Source organism: Petaurus breviceps, unplaced genomic scaffold, assembly GCF_028583685.1.
Source record: "Petaurus breviceps papuanus isolate PSGF00001 unplaced genomic scaffold, PetGlider_PUasm1.0 138, whole genome shotgun sequence".
Classification (NCBI taxonomy): Eukaryota; Metazoa; Chordata; class Mammalia; order Diprotodontia; family Petauridae; genus Petaurus; species Petaurus breviceps.
This window is the reverse complement of record NW_027185694.1, coordinates 21,881,795-21,897,825: the sequence shown is the minus strand read 5'-3', so window position 1 is coordinate 21,897,825 and position 16,031 is coordinate 21,881,795. Positions and strand designations below refer to the sequence as shown.

The 16,031-nt window shown below is 36.2% G+C and overlaps 1 protein-coding gene and 1 pseudogene across 4 annotated transcripts in view; one reads left to right on the top strand and one right to left on the bottom strand.

Annotated features, from left to right (window-relative positions):
* NPRL3 (NPR3 like, GATOR1 complex subunit) overlaps nucleotides 1-16,031 on the top strand; it is a 79,898-nt gene that overhangs the window by 989 nt on the left and 62,878 nt on the right. For 2 of the 4 annotated variants that reach the window (XM_069107613.1, XM_069107592.1), the window contains one exon: nucleotides 4,286-4,355. Coding sequence is in view for 2 of the 4 variants with exons in the window: in XM_069107567.1 (XP_068963668.1) it covers nucleotides 4,286-4,355; nucleotides 9,442-9,480; nucleotides 14,089-14,218 (239 nt within the window). In the remaining 2 variants the exon portion in view is untranslated. Of the gene's footprint in view, nucleotides 1-4,285; nucleotides 4,356-9,441; nucleotides 9,481-14,088; nucleotides 14,219-16,031 lie in introns of those variants that run through there. The other 2 variants (XM_069107567.1, XM_069107576.1) reach the window with 2 other exon arrangements.
* On the bottom strand, nucleotides 1,256-1,605 carry LOC138143683 (NADH dehydrogenase [ubiquinone] 1 alpha subcomplex subunit 5 pseudogene; annotated as a pseudogene).

The window sequence follows — 16,031 nt, the reverse complement described above, 5'->3', positions numbered from 1 at the left end:
TGCTTGTTTTTTTTAAAGGTTACAGATAATGCTTTTCAGCCTGAACCACAAAGCAATGAAGAAATTTTAAATAAGTTGCTTTTGTTCGTTCAAAGACTTTCTAACAAACACTTATTGGTCTTAAAAAAAAAACTTATGATTTTTTTTTTTTTTTGCTTTTTGGAGGGGGAGGGCAGGGCAATTGGGGTTAAGTGACTTGACCAAGGTCACACAGCTAGTAAGTGTTAAGAGTCTGAGGTCACATTTGAACTCAGGTCCTACTGAGTCCAAGGCTGGTGCTCTATTCACTGTGCCACCTAGCCGCCCCTTGATGATTCTTTTTTAAGAAAATATTTTTAATTTTCTTCATATTATGCAATATGAGAGGCAGTTTGTTTAGTGATCACTGGTCATAGAGCCTGATATTCCAAATGATGATAAAAAATACTTCATGAGCTTCCTTTCTAAATGAATTTCATACTTATTCACTGTTCAGGGGTGGTTCTTAATCATGTATTGAAAAATTTTGAGAGTTAAAAGTTTCTAAGTTGGTTGAAGTATAAAAACTACATTTCTTTTTTTTAAATAAACATTTCTGTTTAGTATACATAAGAACCAAATCACACATATTAATTTAGATTTTCTTGATTAAATACACTCCAAGCCAAGGAAATCAACTTGAGTTTGAAAAATCTCTTCTATTACTTTCAGAATGTGAAAAAATGCATTTAATTATATAAAAACATTCAATTAATAAGTTTTAGACTCTTGGCTAATCAGGTGCTTTCCATACAACAGTTCATCATTTTAAAAGTGTTCTATTAAAATTCAAGCATACTACCTTATTCAGTTCTTTCCTAGAAATTAACATAACTTGGCACAAACTTTTAAACTAAATTCTGAAAAATGCAATAGGAAGTCTTCTATAAACCCTGTAAGGACTATACCTCAATTTTGATTGTTTCTCATGCCTTAGATATTAGTCTCTGTTACTTTCTTTGTTCTCTGATTAGACTTTCCAGATGACAGCACAATCACTTTATTTAAGGGTTTAAAAAATATTTTATGAATAAATGCTTTTCAGATTAAAATGACCATGGTCCATCCCTATCATATATTTTAATCCTTCATTAAATTTTTGTTCCCAACTACCTTGTTTCAGTTTTCCTGTTAATAAAATTCCAATAATTCAAAAAATATTTTAGCATTTAAAATAGTATATAGACATATGTTTAATGATTTTTTAAAAGTATACATCATAGGTATTTAGCATTGATTATAATGGCCATTTCCACTGGTTGACTGGTGGTTCTTCCACTAAATGCCTCCCAGGGTTTCCATGTCAGCATTTTTCTTGCTAGTGATAATTCATTTTCAGTCTGAAGAATCACCTCTTCCAGCTGGCCAGCCTGAAGCTTATCCTCTAGTTTCTGAAGGTCTGTTAACTCTTTTACCATATTCAGCCTTTCATTTATAATCTGTTCGGTGTACTTTCTATATGTCTCATTTGAGGGCATAAACTGAAGAGCATCAAGAATCTTTGAATATAATAATCTTAGCAGCTCTGTGGAGTCTCACATACTACCAGTCAGTGAGACCTGTGATCTTCTTCAGCACCTCAGCCATGACAGCAAAGCCTAAAAGCTATATTTTGATAACAGTGGTATAGGGGAAATAACTCTGGCTATGGAGTCAGAGAGTCTGGTTTTAAATCACAGCTCTTACACAACCTACGTCACTTTGGGCAGATCTCTTAACCACCCAGTGGCTCAATTTCCTCATATGTAATAATAATAATAAAAATAGTTAATAATAATAATAGTCTAGAGCAGTAGCATCAAATTCAAATACAAAAGAGGGCCACTAAATTGTACATATGAATCCCTAGAAAATTACATATTAACATATTAATCTATTATATCTTTATTTTGTTAAATATTTCCCAATTACATTTTAATTGGTTAGGGTCACACTCAGAAATGTGGCAGGTGGTAAATGTGGCAGGTGGCAGGTCAGGTGTTTGACACCTCTGGTCTAGAAACTAGATGGTCTCCAAATCTGAAATGCCATCTGTCCATATTTCTTGTGGATTTTTCTCTTTGTTCAGTTGTTTCAGTCATGTCTGACTCTCTGTGACCCCATTTGGGATTTTCTTGGCTGAGATGTTGGAGCAGTTTGCCATATCTTTCTCTCTCTCTCTCTTTTTTTTTTTTGGCTTTTTTTTTGGAGAGGGGAAGGATAGGGCAGTTGGGGTTAAGTGACTTACCCAAGGTCACATGGCTAGTTTTGTGTTAAGTATCTGAGGCCGAATTTGAACTCAGGTTCTCCTGACTCCAGGGCCAGTGCCCTATTCATTGCGCCACCTAGCCACCCTGCCATTTCCTTCTCTAATTCATTTTACAGATGAAGAGACTGAGGCAGATAGGGTTAAGCGACTTTCCTAGAGTCACATAGCTAGTAAGTGTCTGAGTCCAAATTTGAACTCAGGAAGATAAGGCTTTCTGACTCTAGGCCTGTTCTCTATCCTCTGTACTGCCTAACTTGCCCCCATTTCTTATGTAAACATTTTTTGGAAAACTCTCAATAGTTAGTTGAATTTTATATTTTTACTTTGGAATATTTAGAACTGCCTTCGAGGAATGTTTTAAAAATTAATATACTACTATGAAATTATCAAAATTTTTGTGATCAACTATACTTTCCACTATGGGAAAACATTTTATTCAGCTTACCAACTCAACATGCCATTTTTTCCTGCATCTATTCCTGTGCTCTGTTACTTACATGGATTTGTAATATCATTGATACAGATTCTCCCTCCTGTAAGCATATCCTAATCCATTCCAGGTTGCTTATCCTGTGAAGTTCTTAGCCATGTCCTCTCATAAATCTACCATAGGAGATTCACCCAATGTGCTGTGCATCTTCTAGTTCTGACTTTTTCCTAGAATCAGAGATTTAGAATTTAAAGGGATCCTAGTATCATCTAATTCAAACCCATCATTTTACAGATGGAGAAGCTGAATCCAAGAGAGGGAAAGTGGCTTGGTCAAAGTCACGTGGGTTGGAAGACAGGATTTGAACTAATCTTTGTTCTTCTGTACTCCTTGCCCTAAGAATGTGGGATGGCATCATCTATATAGGTCTAAGCACTGCATTTCTGAGCTTCTATTGATTTTGTTTTATTGCTTACTTAACTGTATCAGTTTGACCACATGTTAAAAGCAATTTTTATTTGAATCTTCTATTTTTACCTCACCTTTTCCACATATTTCCCTCCCCTCTCATATACTCCTACCCAGATAGCCATCCCATAGAACAAACAATCATTTCTTTTAAAGTAGTTTAGCAATACATCAACTAAGTGCAGTGTTCCACACTATTGCCTCTCACTTCTGTGAAGAGAAGCTTACCCACTTTTGTCAGTAACATGAAAGTAAGTAAATAACTAGTAAGTCCGAGGCTGGATTTGAACGTAGGTCTTTCTGACTCCAAGCCCAGTGCTCTCTCTACTGAACCACCATCTACTAATATACTAAGCACTATTTTAGATGGTATGGAGGATTTAAAAAAAAAATAAGATGTGGCTCCTGCCCTTAAGGAGCTTTTAATCTAGCTGGGGTCATCATATTAATTATGCAACATCAGTGTTGTGTGTGTGATATATACATTGTTGTATAGTATACAGTTAAGTGTTAAATTGCATGTATAGACTTAAAAGTTCTGCAAGGATTCTGAGTAGAGGGAGGCCATAGTGGGCCAAAGGAATTAGGGAAGGTGTCTTTGAACAGGTAGAACTTCTCAGAGTTCAACCATCCTGATGTCTCTAGACCTCTGGTGACTCCTTTTCTCTTTTGCTATTCACTGTTGTCAAGTTCATTGCTTTTTAAAAATACTTTGGCCAGTGTCTGGGAGGTGGAAATGAAAAACATCTGCCAAGAATGTTGGTCAGCAGTTTGTTAATATAATAGTTCCTGCATTCCTCTAGTGCTTTCTAGTTTACAAAATAATTTTCTCACAACAAATTTATGAGATATGTAGGTCAAGGATTATTATTTCCATTTTATAGTTGAAGAAACTGAGGCCCAAAGAGATTGTGATTTGCTAATAAGTTGTGGAACCAGGAATAGAATCTTTTTGTTCCATATCTGGTGTTTTCCTCATTACATCACGCCGTGGGGAAAGGAGGAAACCTATGATTAAAGTAGAAGTTTGGGGATTATCTGTGAAGTTCATCTGTCTGTGCTAGATTTGTCCCCTAATTTATCATATTTAATATAGGACGTTTTGTTTCCTTTTGTTATAGATAAGCCACGTAGCCGATATGCTGTTAATAACACAGGAGACAATACAGATGACCAAGATGGAGACTCAAGGTAAGGGAACCTTCCTACCCTTTCAGAAAAGGTAAAGAATAAAAAAAAAATTTTAGGTGGCAGAAAAGTACACAGCTCCCATCCCATCCCATCCTGATTCTCCAATAAGTTCCCATTGTATTTAAGGCCTTGTACTGGGTACTGGGGTTATAAAGAAAAAAAAAATTGCTTCAAGGAGCTTATATTCCATTGAGAGATACAGCATGTTCAGAAAGCAGTGTGCACAAGATAATTTGAGGAGGATTAGAACATTAACAATGAAGGGGGGCATAAGGGAAGTCTTCTGAGAGGAGGCAGCACTTGAAGGAAAACTAGAATTCTGAGAGATATTGCACTGAGGTGGAAAGTAAAATATTGATTTTTGAGAACAGTTAGCTGTCCTTTTTGCCTGTAATGTAGTTTATGAAGGGGCATAATTTGAAATAAGGTTTGGAAAGTTGGTTGGAACCAAGTTGTAAATGGTCTTAACTTCCCAGCTGACGAGTTTGTATGTAGAGGCCGTTGGGAACCACTGACAGGTTCTGAGCAGGAGAGCAACATGGACATTCCTGTGCCTTAGGGAGATTTTTTTGGAAGCCATGTGAAAGGTGGGTTGGAAAGAGGAGAGCCTGGAAGCAGGGAGAACAGGTATGAAGCTATTAGAATAGTTTGGGTGAAAGGTGATGAGGACTTGATTTAGAGGGCTGGCCTTAGTTATGGAGAGGGTCAGTCAGGTGTGAGAGAGGTGGCATGTGTAGTCACCATGATATGTTAACTGGATAAGAGGTAAAGGAAAGGGCAAAGGAAATTGTGTCTGTGTATGGCTCTGGTTGCCTGGCAAAGTCATGGTACCCTCACTGGACAGAGGGAAGCTTAGAAAAGGGGAAGTTTAATGCAGAAATTGATCAGCTCCTGTTTGAACCTTCTGTTTCAGACATGATGAATTTGAGGTGTTTGGTGCAGCATCTTGGTAGAGATGTCCCATAGGTGGCTGGAGATGTGGGATGGTGTTCTTTGCACTATGACTGGTTGACTTTTGGCAGTTCTTCTGACTGCTTGATAGGACTGTTTGTAAACCCAGGTTGTCACTTCCCTACTTATGAATTCTCTGCTTGTCTCCCTTGATGCTTCATTATGATTGAATGCTTACCTTGGGCTGATAAAGTCTTTGCCAAAGGAATGTAGTCTCTGGAAGGACTTAAACTGAAAAAGCTTCAGGTATACAGTATCTTTAGATGTCTGAATTTATTTGTTCTTTAAGCCCTGTGCTAGACATGATACACAGTTTGGATAAGAAACTGTCTCTGTACTAATGGAACTTCTGTCTAGTAGGGAGGATAGACATAAATGTGACTATCATATAGTATTTGTATATTATATTTAAATACAAGATAAGTTGCAAAATAAAGTTCTATGGGTGGTTCCAAAGGGAAATGTTGTCATACCTTAGGATATACCTTCTTGAGCTAAAGATCTGTATTTATCACTTGCCTTTGTATTCCCAGTGCATAGCATAATGCCTTGCACATAGTAGGCACTTAATAAATATTTGTTAAATTCACTTGCATTATTTACAAGAGTGTATGACAAATGAGATATCTTCACACATTTGTCAATCCATGTGCAAAGAGATACAGAACTCTGACCACTCTTTAACTTAAGAGCTCTGGAAGTGCCATCTTTTATTTCTCAGAGAAATATTAAAAACTAGAAAATTCTTCATGACATTAATTTCCATAGCCAACTTAAACCAGGGAATGATAAAGTCTGTTATCAAAGTTAGTTTTACTCCTTTTACTATAGGTTTGAAATGTGAAGTTTTTTCTAGGAAACAGTTTAAGCCTGAAATGAATGGCTTCTAGCACTTAGAAACTGTGTTCTTCTTTGGAAAGAACTATAAAATTTTGAGACAAAGTGGGAGTGCTTAGTATTCCATCTCTTAACACAACTTCTGCCTTTTTCAAAATGATAATATTTCTTATTCAGATGGCCATAAATGTCATGGAGAAGCAATGTGGTGTAGATAAAGCCTTAGAATCAGGAAAACCTGAGTTCTAGTCTTGCCTTGGACACAGACCTGTGACCCTGGGCAGGTCACTCAACCTCTTGGTGCCCCAGAGAACTTACTAAGGCAGAGTTGCAGGTTACTGGCTTCATCTATTGATGGAGTTTCCACACCAGAAGCTCCCCAGACTGATGAACCCCCTCCTCCAAAAGAAACAGATTTGATGAGAAGCAGAACTTGGACAAGGGGCTCAGCCCTGATCTGGAGGGATTGGGCCACTTATATCTCTAACTGGGCTTCTCCAATGCTAGAAGGAATTGAGTTTTTCTCTAATTTTACAGTGCCATGCCAACCAAATTGATTTACAGTTTTCAAGATAATTTTCATTACTTTTCCCTGTCAAAACACTTTCCAAATGTATTATGGGCATCAGCAATGAATAGTAAATATTTGTAAGGAAGTGCCTGGCAGTTTTGGAAGACAGAGCCATCTGCAGGAACTCTGCAACAACATGCCTGAAAGTTTGGACAGTTTTTTCTAATGAGTGGCCCTTTTAGAAATATTTGAGCTTAGCTTATTGAAAATGTCTGCCAGCACTTGGTAGTTTTGTTGACTTTTAAGCATTAAATAGCACTGTCTGAAAGCTTAATGGGGGCGGCTAGGTGGCACAGTGAATAGAGCACCGGCTCTGGAGTCAGGAGAACCTGAGTTCAGATCCAGCCTCAGACACTTGACACACTTACTAGCTGTGTGACTTTGGGCAAGTCACTTAACCCCAATTGCCCTCCAAAAAAGCAAAAAAAAAAAAAAAGCTTAAAGAGGTTTAATGCAAAGAAGGATAGATGTAATGCAAAAAAAAATATCAGTTCCTGTTCCATTTTAGACACTATGAATTTAGGGTCAAGATTTGTGTTGTTAACTACCTTTGTGATCTTGGGCAAGTTACTTAAACTCTCTGGATCTCAGTTTCTTCATCTGTTTAAAAAAAAAAGGAGGTAAGATTAGACTAGATGACTTTTAAGGTCCTTTCCAGCTCTAACTCTATGATCCTGGGATATGATAAACCACTTTGAGTTGTGTCAGAGATCTAGATCCTAATCCTACCCTGTCCTTGATTTTCCTCTGTGATCTTAGGATTCAGGATTCCTCTCTCAGACTGGATGTTTTCTTTGAACACTGTGGACTTGGTGATTCCAGTGTTTTATGTCACACCCTTTCACCCTTGAGTGGAGATAATTTTCAACATTGTGTGGCCTGATGAGATAAGACATGAGTGCCTCTAAAATTGGAGATCCTTAGACTATACATTCTCTTCCGTGGTGTGCATGGCTCTTTATCTTCAAGTCCGTTGTTGTGGGTTTCCCTGTTAAAAGACCTATGTAAAACAGCAAGCCTGAACCAAAATAATCTTGTTATAACATGATAGTGTATAATGGTAATAATATAACTTTCACTCTGATTTTAGTTTTCTACCTCAGCTGTCCAGAATCAGCAAAAGCTTTAGAAGCTTCCAGACATGCTTTTTCTCTTTTTTTCTACTGGTTAACCTGACTGCATATCCCTAGGGACAAGCTGTTTTATACATTATATTATATATATATAAATATATTTATTTATATATAGTCAATGAAGCTATTGTATCTCAAATTCTTACCTTATTTGTTTGTTTACTTTGAGGATTGCTTAATTGATCCTTTCATTGAACATATATTTTTTGCATACCCACTGTTTCCTGGGCATTACTGTGGAGTTTTACAGATCCTTTGTGTCTCCTATGGACTCCTCATTTTCTGAGGCAGTGTTGTCCTGTGGGAAGCAGCTTTGTGATGCGAAGAGCATCGTATTTGGAGTAAGAAGGTCTGGTTCAGAGAATTATATCATCATTCTAGAATGTTGCAGATTGACACCTGTTCCACGACTCCTAATCATAGAAGGTTCCTTATGATGCTGAGGTTGAGTGACTTGGTCAAGGCCACACAGTCAGCAGATTTTCCTGCAGTGGGGGAGGGTGTTTCCTGTACCTTTTGTGGTTCAGTATAGCTTTTTCTTTTAGATCTCATAATAAGGAGGTCCTAGACCAATGGACTCACAGGTCTAGACCAATGCTTCCCCCCCGAGAAAAATTCTAGAGTGTTAGAAATAGATGAGATCTTAGAGTTTATCTAATTGAACACTGTATTTTGCAGATGTAGAAACTGAAGCCATAGTGGTGGAGTAATTTGCTTGAGGTCATACCAGATGTTAGTACCAGAACCAAGATTGGAACTCAATTCTTGATTTCCAAACTAGTGGTCTTTCTCCTATGGCGTGTACCCCTTATGTTTCATCTCTTTGGGTCTAAGGTTCTTTATCCATAAAATGGGGGTAATGTACTCTGTGTCACAGGATTATCATGAGCCTCAAATGAGATAATGTGTGTAAAGTTTTTGTAAGTTATATCATTGCCAACTACTATTATTATTTGTAAGTTCTTCCTCATTGAAAGATTTAGAATATAAAAATGCAGAGATGCATAATCCTGGGAATTTTGTTAGGCCTGTTTTCTGTTGTTGTATGTTTTTAATACCAGATGTTTCTTTTTTTTCTTAGCAGCTGAGGTTTTAGAATATCTTCTTCTTAAATAGTTTTAGAAAGATATCAAATGGGCTATATATGTATCATAGGTAGTAAATGACTTGAGCAAAGAGGCTGGTATTGACATATATTATGTGTAGTTTCTACATTTAAATTAAGAAAATCAAGCTCTTTGAAGAATTGGGACTAATTCCACACTCTTAGCCTTCTTATTACTACTCTGCCTCCCAAGTATGAGAACTGGGAATTTTGGTGGGTGTATGGGTGGGGATATAATTATAGAATTCTCGAAGGAAAACATACTTGTAAGCCTTGTTGTTGAATGTGGGTAATCTTTTTTTAAAAAATATACAATAGTTTCTTCCTTCATCAACTGTTTATCTTTGATTTATATCAATTAACCCCTAACAATTTTGTATATCTTCCAGTTTTTTAATACTATTTTTTAAAAAAAGCCAAAACAATCTCATGTTACTTTTCATGATTTATTATTTTTCTTTGGTTTTGATGGTCATGTTCCCATTTCAGCGAGCAATGTCCTCTAACTGATGAACAATTGGTTGCAGGGTAAGACCAAAGCATTCTATACTGTATTTTTGCCTCACCTCATGCTTTCTCTTCTCTTTATAATTGTGCTTAATTTCTGATTTTCACTTGATGTTGATCAATGAACTAATGAAACCACAACAGCAGCCGTCATTCTGATGCTCAGCGCTCAGATCTCCCCAAAGCAGTTAGGAAGTCCTGCTAACAATTCTTTGCTTTCCTCCAACTCAGACTTTTCTCTTCTGAGCCCTGAGGTGTTTAGCTATTGTGTGTTCCCAGGAGAGCCCAAGTGTATACCAAATAATATTTTCTGGACAGGGCTTAGCTTTAATCACATTCAAACCCTTAACCAATTCTTTCTGACAAATTATGGATTAATATGGGTATCAGGTTTTATTGTCAGTATAATTATGTTATGCAGGAGGATCAGAGATTGTTTCTATACCCAGAAGAGTACATTTCACTAGTTAGTTTCCCTCCTGGTTTCTTCAGGCATATTTTAAAGGTATACTTTCTGTCTAGGTTCTGGGAATGAAGTGGGGCTGATGCCAGTATGTTCCCTGTCTTGGCTGCTACTAGGTATACCAGGAAGAGCTAAAAACTTTCTCCTCTTAGTATTTATAAACAGCTTCTCCTCAAATAGAAATAAATTCTATGATTTCATAAATAATAATCTTCATACCATTTCCCCTGGTCCCCATAGTCCTATTTACTTGCTAGGAGCCTGAGGTGATAAAGTTGGAAAGGTGTAGTCACCTCATACACAGAATACAGTGGGCATGGCATTGTCCCCCAATACACAAGGTACAGAGGTGGCACTTTTAGACCTAGCACTTCTCTTGGTGGCACCTTTATCCTTATCCTGTCCTTTTTACTCTTTGCCCCCTGAAATGCCAAACCAAATCAGGATGCCAGGATGAATTAATTAGTGGGCATGTAAGTGACCTGTTTTTTTTTTCCCCCCACAGGAAAGCTATTTTGTTCTCCCTATGGATACTTTGCCCAAATTTCTAATTAATTTCACAATTCCTTGATGTTGATGGGGATTTTTTGCACAGTGTTTATACAGTTTTTTTTTTTGCATTATTGCCCCAAATGCCAACTCCATTTAAAGAGAAGTGGAATTCTGTTCTGTAATCTTAGGAGATATGTATTAATTATATTATTTATATATTATATATTAATTATAATAATTCAGCTGCTTTTTACTGTTACCCACTAACAGGAATTTTGCCAAAATTGTTTAATAATTGTGAATTTTATTTTATTTGCAAAAATATATTGTCTCCAAACAATTTATAAGGCAGAATGTGTACTATTGAACCAAAGCCCTTTTCGCATATCTGAATATTTATCTGACTGTGTGATTTTTAGGGATTGACTACAGGTCCTCTTTTTTTTTTTTTAAGGTATGATGACAGAGTAGAAAGAATTCCCTCATAACACCAAATTCTTCAGTTCTTCTACATTGCATTTAATCTAAAGAGGCCCATTTAAACCAGAGGCCCATCTAGGGCAATGTTATTTAAAATAGGGTCTTGGAAATGGCTCATCTTGTATACATTAACAAGAGTAATTTCCCCTACTAGACCCTTTGCTTCCATTTAGACTCTGGGGAAAACAGCCTCTCTTGGGCTTCTTCAGTACATTGATGATACCTCATAGACACAGTGTTGGGTTTATGGAAGTGGGCCAGGGGGAGGTGTGACTTGACTCTTATAAATTCAGGATCTTCTTTCACAGTTATATCTGGTTCATTTTTAGTTTTTGGAAATAATGAACTAAATCCAGTTGCTGAAGAGAAGCTGATTTTGGTTGTCTGTTTAAGAGTGGAAGGTCTTTATGGAAAAGCTAAGAATTTGAGGTAGTGTCTCTCTCCATATTCAAGACCCCAATTCTTCTTGGAAAATTATGTTTAACTAGCACAGTTTTTAAAAAAGAGAGAACTTTCTGGAATTAGGCGTAGTTCACTTTATTAGCCTCTTCCTCTGTCTTCCCCTAGCCACCTGGTGGTAGAGAAAAGAGGTTATTAACTTACATAAGATTAATATTTGACCAGTTTCTGATACCTAAACTGTACATCTACCTTTGTTGTATATCATAAGACCGAAAGTGAGAGTACATTTAAAAATAGATCCATTTGTAGCCTTTTTTTTTTCTCCCATAACACCTATTTTAGCCCTCTGGGCCTTAATTTCCTCATCTGTGAAATGGACAGGATAATAATAATAGTACCTGCTTCATAGAGTTATGAGGAAAGTGCTTTGTAAATTGTAAAGCCTATACAAATGATCGTTATTGTTATTTTGCCCTAATCCAATACATGAACTTTCGTTAAAGTTTTAAAGTTATTTTGCCCTGATCCAAGACAGGAACTTTTCATTAAAGTGTGGACAGTAGTTTATGAGAGTCAGTAAACAAGCATCTATTAAATGCTTGCCCAGTTCCAGGCACTATGTTATATCCCGGGTAGTAGAGATTTGCTCAGGATGGTCAAGTATCCTCAAGGCTTTTTGACTCCAAAAGGGGTTTATTTAATTCCTCTGCAAGTTTCCACTATTTTTTTTTTAAACATATTCAGGGACTCAATATTTTTAAGTGGAAAATGTGTCTCTAGGCACTTGACTATGAAAGAAATAGATTTTAGTGCTTAAATCTATGTGTCAGATCATTCCAGTTACAGGTGAACCCAGTGGGCAATTGATTTGGTTCAGGATCACTAAAACAACCTTAGGCCTGCCTGAGGGTACCTGAATTTTTAGTGCTTCTATGCCTGTTCTGCTGCAGACCAGGACAGGACCGATCTGAATAGGAAAAAGAATTTTTGAACAGTTGTTCAGCTTGCTACATTTCTTTCAGTATCTTATGCGTAGGTAGGGAGTTTCTTCTGTTCTACTGAATATGGGTGAAATTCCATTATATATATATTGAGAACTGTCTAGATTATATAGAAATTTGATTAAAATAAATGAACTGTTGGCTAGAGTTTGAGAATCCTTTTTGTTGTAAAATATTTGACTTGTAGTAGCAGTCTAGACTAAATAGAACCTGTTTACAAAACTAAAGGGAAAATCATAGTGTTAGCTATCCAGTAGCTACCAAAAGATTGACTTTTCTATCACAAAAACATTGTTTGCTGAGTGTAAGCAAGAGGAAGTATAGACAGGACAACTTTTTGAGACAGAAGTAGTACTACCAGTGGAACACAATGCTGGGTAGAGTCAGAAAACCTGGGTTCAAGTTCTAACTCACCATCTATGTGGCTTTAGACAAGTCACAACCTCTCTTGCCTCAGTTTCCTCACGTGTAAAGTGAGAATATTGAATCAGATGAGTTCTGAGATCCCTTTTAGCTCCAAATCTACAAAACTGTACACTCCCACAGTGATTAAACATTTCAACAAAGATACTGTATTGATCTTTAAAAATGGATCCTATCATTCAGTTCTAATGATTCAGATGCCTGGGGCTGGTAACTGGACCATAAGAACCTGAAGTTCTTTCCAGTGTTTCCTTTGACTTCCCCAAAACAGTATTTATTTCAAAAGAAATAGAAATATACTTGGTCTTAATAAAACCAATTTCACATATTGAGATTTTCAACTTGTCCAAACTACAGAGGTTTTTGCTGACAGGGGTATTATTTTTTATCCTCTTTAAATTATGCAAAGATGCATTCCTAGACTCTTTGCAGAGGTCTGGGCTACAAGAGATAAAAGGATATAGTAGACACACCCATAAGCCACCCTCATTTCTATGATACTGTGTTATCTGTAATCCTTGCAATTAGGAAATTGAGGGAAAGTAACATACATGTTAATACATAAATATTATATACAATATTAAGAAACAAGTATATACAATCCAAATATACTTTGTATCTACTTATGTACATGTATGCATAGATATATATGTATAGTTTCTTATAAAATAATAATGCGAGAGTTAAAATGCTCTTACTAGATAAGAGGCATTTAACCATTTGTGAAGAAAAAAATGTAACACTTAGTAAAATGTGTTTATAGTGTTGAATATCAGAGGGTTCAGTTCGGCTCTTCATTCCGGAATGCTGAACTTTATTGTCGATTTAGTTGAGTGTTTGTTACAGTCAGGGAGAAAGGAGAAGGTTTCCATGTATACTTTTAATAAAAATTATGAAAATCCCACAGTGGCTAATACCTATTCTTCATTTGCTTGAGCAAAAGGCTGCATCAGTCAACAATCGCTTAGTACATGTATTAACATGTAGCTCTAGCAAGGCAGTGGCTACCTTCAAATATTTTTTTTTTAGCTTAAAAAAAAAAGCAAACTGCAACTTATATTTCTGTCCTATACTTCACAGAGCATGTCATGAAATGGCAGCATGTGCCTACAATCTTTGCTTCTTGGCGCCTATCATATTATAATTGTGGTGATTTGAAATATGTAATTTTAGGGAAGTTCTTTAAAAAGGTGGATTGTTGGAAATCAATAAAGTTAACAATTGGGCAATTTAATTGGAACTCTAATAAAATAAAAACTAAATGAGGCTCCAGTTTAATATTATCTACCTTTTCCCTTTGGAAGCAGTTGGGGTTATGGTGCTATTCATGTCTGTTGTAATTTTTTTCTGTTTTACTTGTTTTTGAAGATTTTCAGATGTTATTCTAGCAACAATTTTGGCAACTAAATCTGACATGTGTGGTCAGAAATTTGAGCTGAAGATTGATAATGTGCGCTTCGTTGGTCACCCCACACTTCTGCAGCATGCCCTGGGACAGGTATGGTCAACAACACAAAGGATTGTGAAAGATGGGGTCTGCTGTTACTATATCACGCTTCTTCTAGTTTTTCAGAACATTCGGAAGCCATCTCTGTGGATGGTAATGTAAACCTTCATTTTACAGATGACAAATCTAAAGTACACAGAAGTTAGATGACTTGACAAAGAACACCCAAAAAATCAGAACTGAAACTCGAATCCAGGTCTCCTGACCTTTCAAGTACAGTGTACTTGAGAAACCACACTTATAAAAAAAAAAAACACAACTAATTTTAATGATATAGTTTGTTTTCACATTAGCTTCATTTCCTCATATATCTTCCTTCTCCCTTTCTCAGAGAGCTATTTCTTATAAGAAAAAATCAAAAAGAGAAAAAAAAAACCAGTTCAGCAAAACCAACCAACACTACAGCCAGGTTCATAGTGTTGCACATTCACCATCCACCACCTCTGCAAAGAAGGGAAGGAGGTGCAGTCTCATATCTCTGTGACTATTTGATCATAATTTCACAGTATTCCATTTTAATTTTTTTGTTCTTTCCATTTTCATTGTTGTAGTCTTTGTTTACCTGTTTCTACTCACTTTATATCAGTTTGTGTCTTCTCATGTTTCTGTGCATTCTTCATAATAATTTCCTGTATCACAGTAATATTCCATTATATTCATGCATCATAATATGATTAGTCTGTCCCCAAATGATGGGCACATACTTTGTTTCTGATTCTTTACTACCCACAGAAAATGCTGCTATATATATTTTGATGTATTTAGGATCTTTCTTTTTATCATTGATCTCCTTGGAATGAATTCCTAGCAGTGGGAGCTTCAGGTCAAAGGGTAGGGACATTTTAGTCACTTTACTAGTATTCCAAATTGCTTTCCAGAAAGGTTGTGCCAGTTCATTGCTTCACCAATAAAATATGTGTATGTCTGCCTTTCCACAGTCCTTCCAACATTTACTGTTCTCTTATTATATTTCCCTATTTGTTGATTATAAGGTGGAACATTACTTGTTTTCATTATTAACAGACCATACTCCTGTAAGCAATGAAGAGAATTTAAATAAATGTTACTTATTAGAAAAAAAAGTTTTTGTAACACAACCTGTAAATTAAAAGTCAGAACCTAGTATTCTAACAATTAAAAATAAACCACATTTATTTTTGGCATAGAAAATTAGTTTAGTTGTATAAGATCACACAGTTCATTGTTAATTTTTTTTTTTACTTCTTTGGAGGGCAATTAGGATTAAGTGACTTGCCCAAGGTCACACAGCTAGTTTTTGTGTTAAGTGTCTGAGGTCACATTTGAACTCAGGTCCTCCTGGCTTCAGGGCCAGTGCTCTATTCACTGCACCACCTAGCTGCCCCAGTTGTTAATTCATTTCAACAGATTTTTAAAATTATTATTTTTAAAAATTTAATTTTAGTTTTCAACATTAGCTTTTGTAAGATTTTGAGTTCCAGACTTTTCCCCCTCCTTTCCCTTCCCCCTTGCCAAGATGGCATGCAATCTGATATAGGCTATACATGTACAGTCATATTAAACATATTTTCACATTAGTCATGTTATGAAGGAAGAATCAGAACAAAAGAGAAAAACCACAAGAAAAAAAAAGAGAGAGAAAATATATGCTTTGATCTACATTCAGACTTCATAGTTCTTTCTCTGTATGTAGATAGCTTTTTCCATCATGAGCCTTTTGGAATTGTCTTAGATCATTGTGTTCCTGAGAAGAGCTAAGTCTATCAAAGTTGATCCTTACACTGTGTTGCTATTACTGTGTACAATGTTCTCCTGGTTCTGCTCA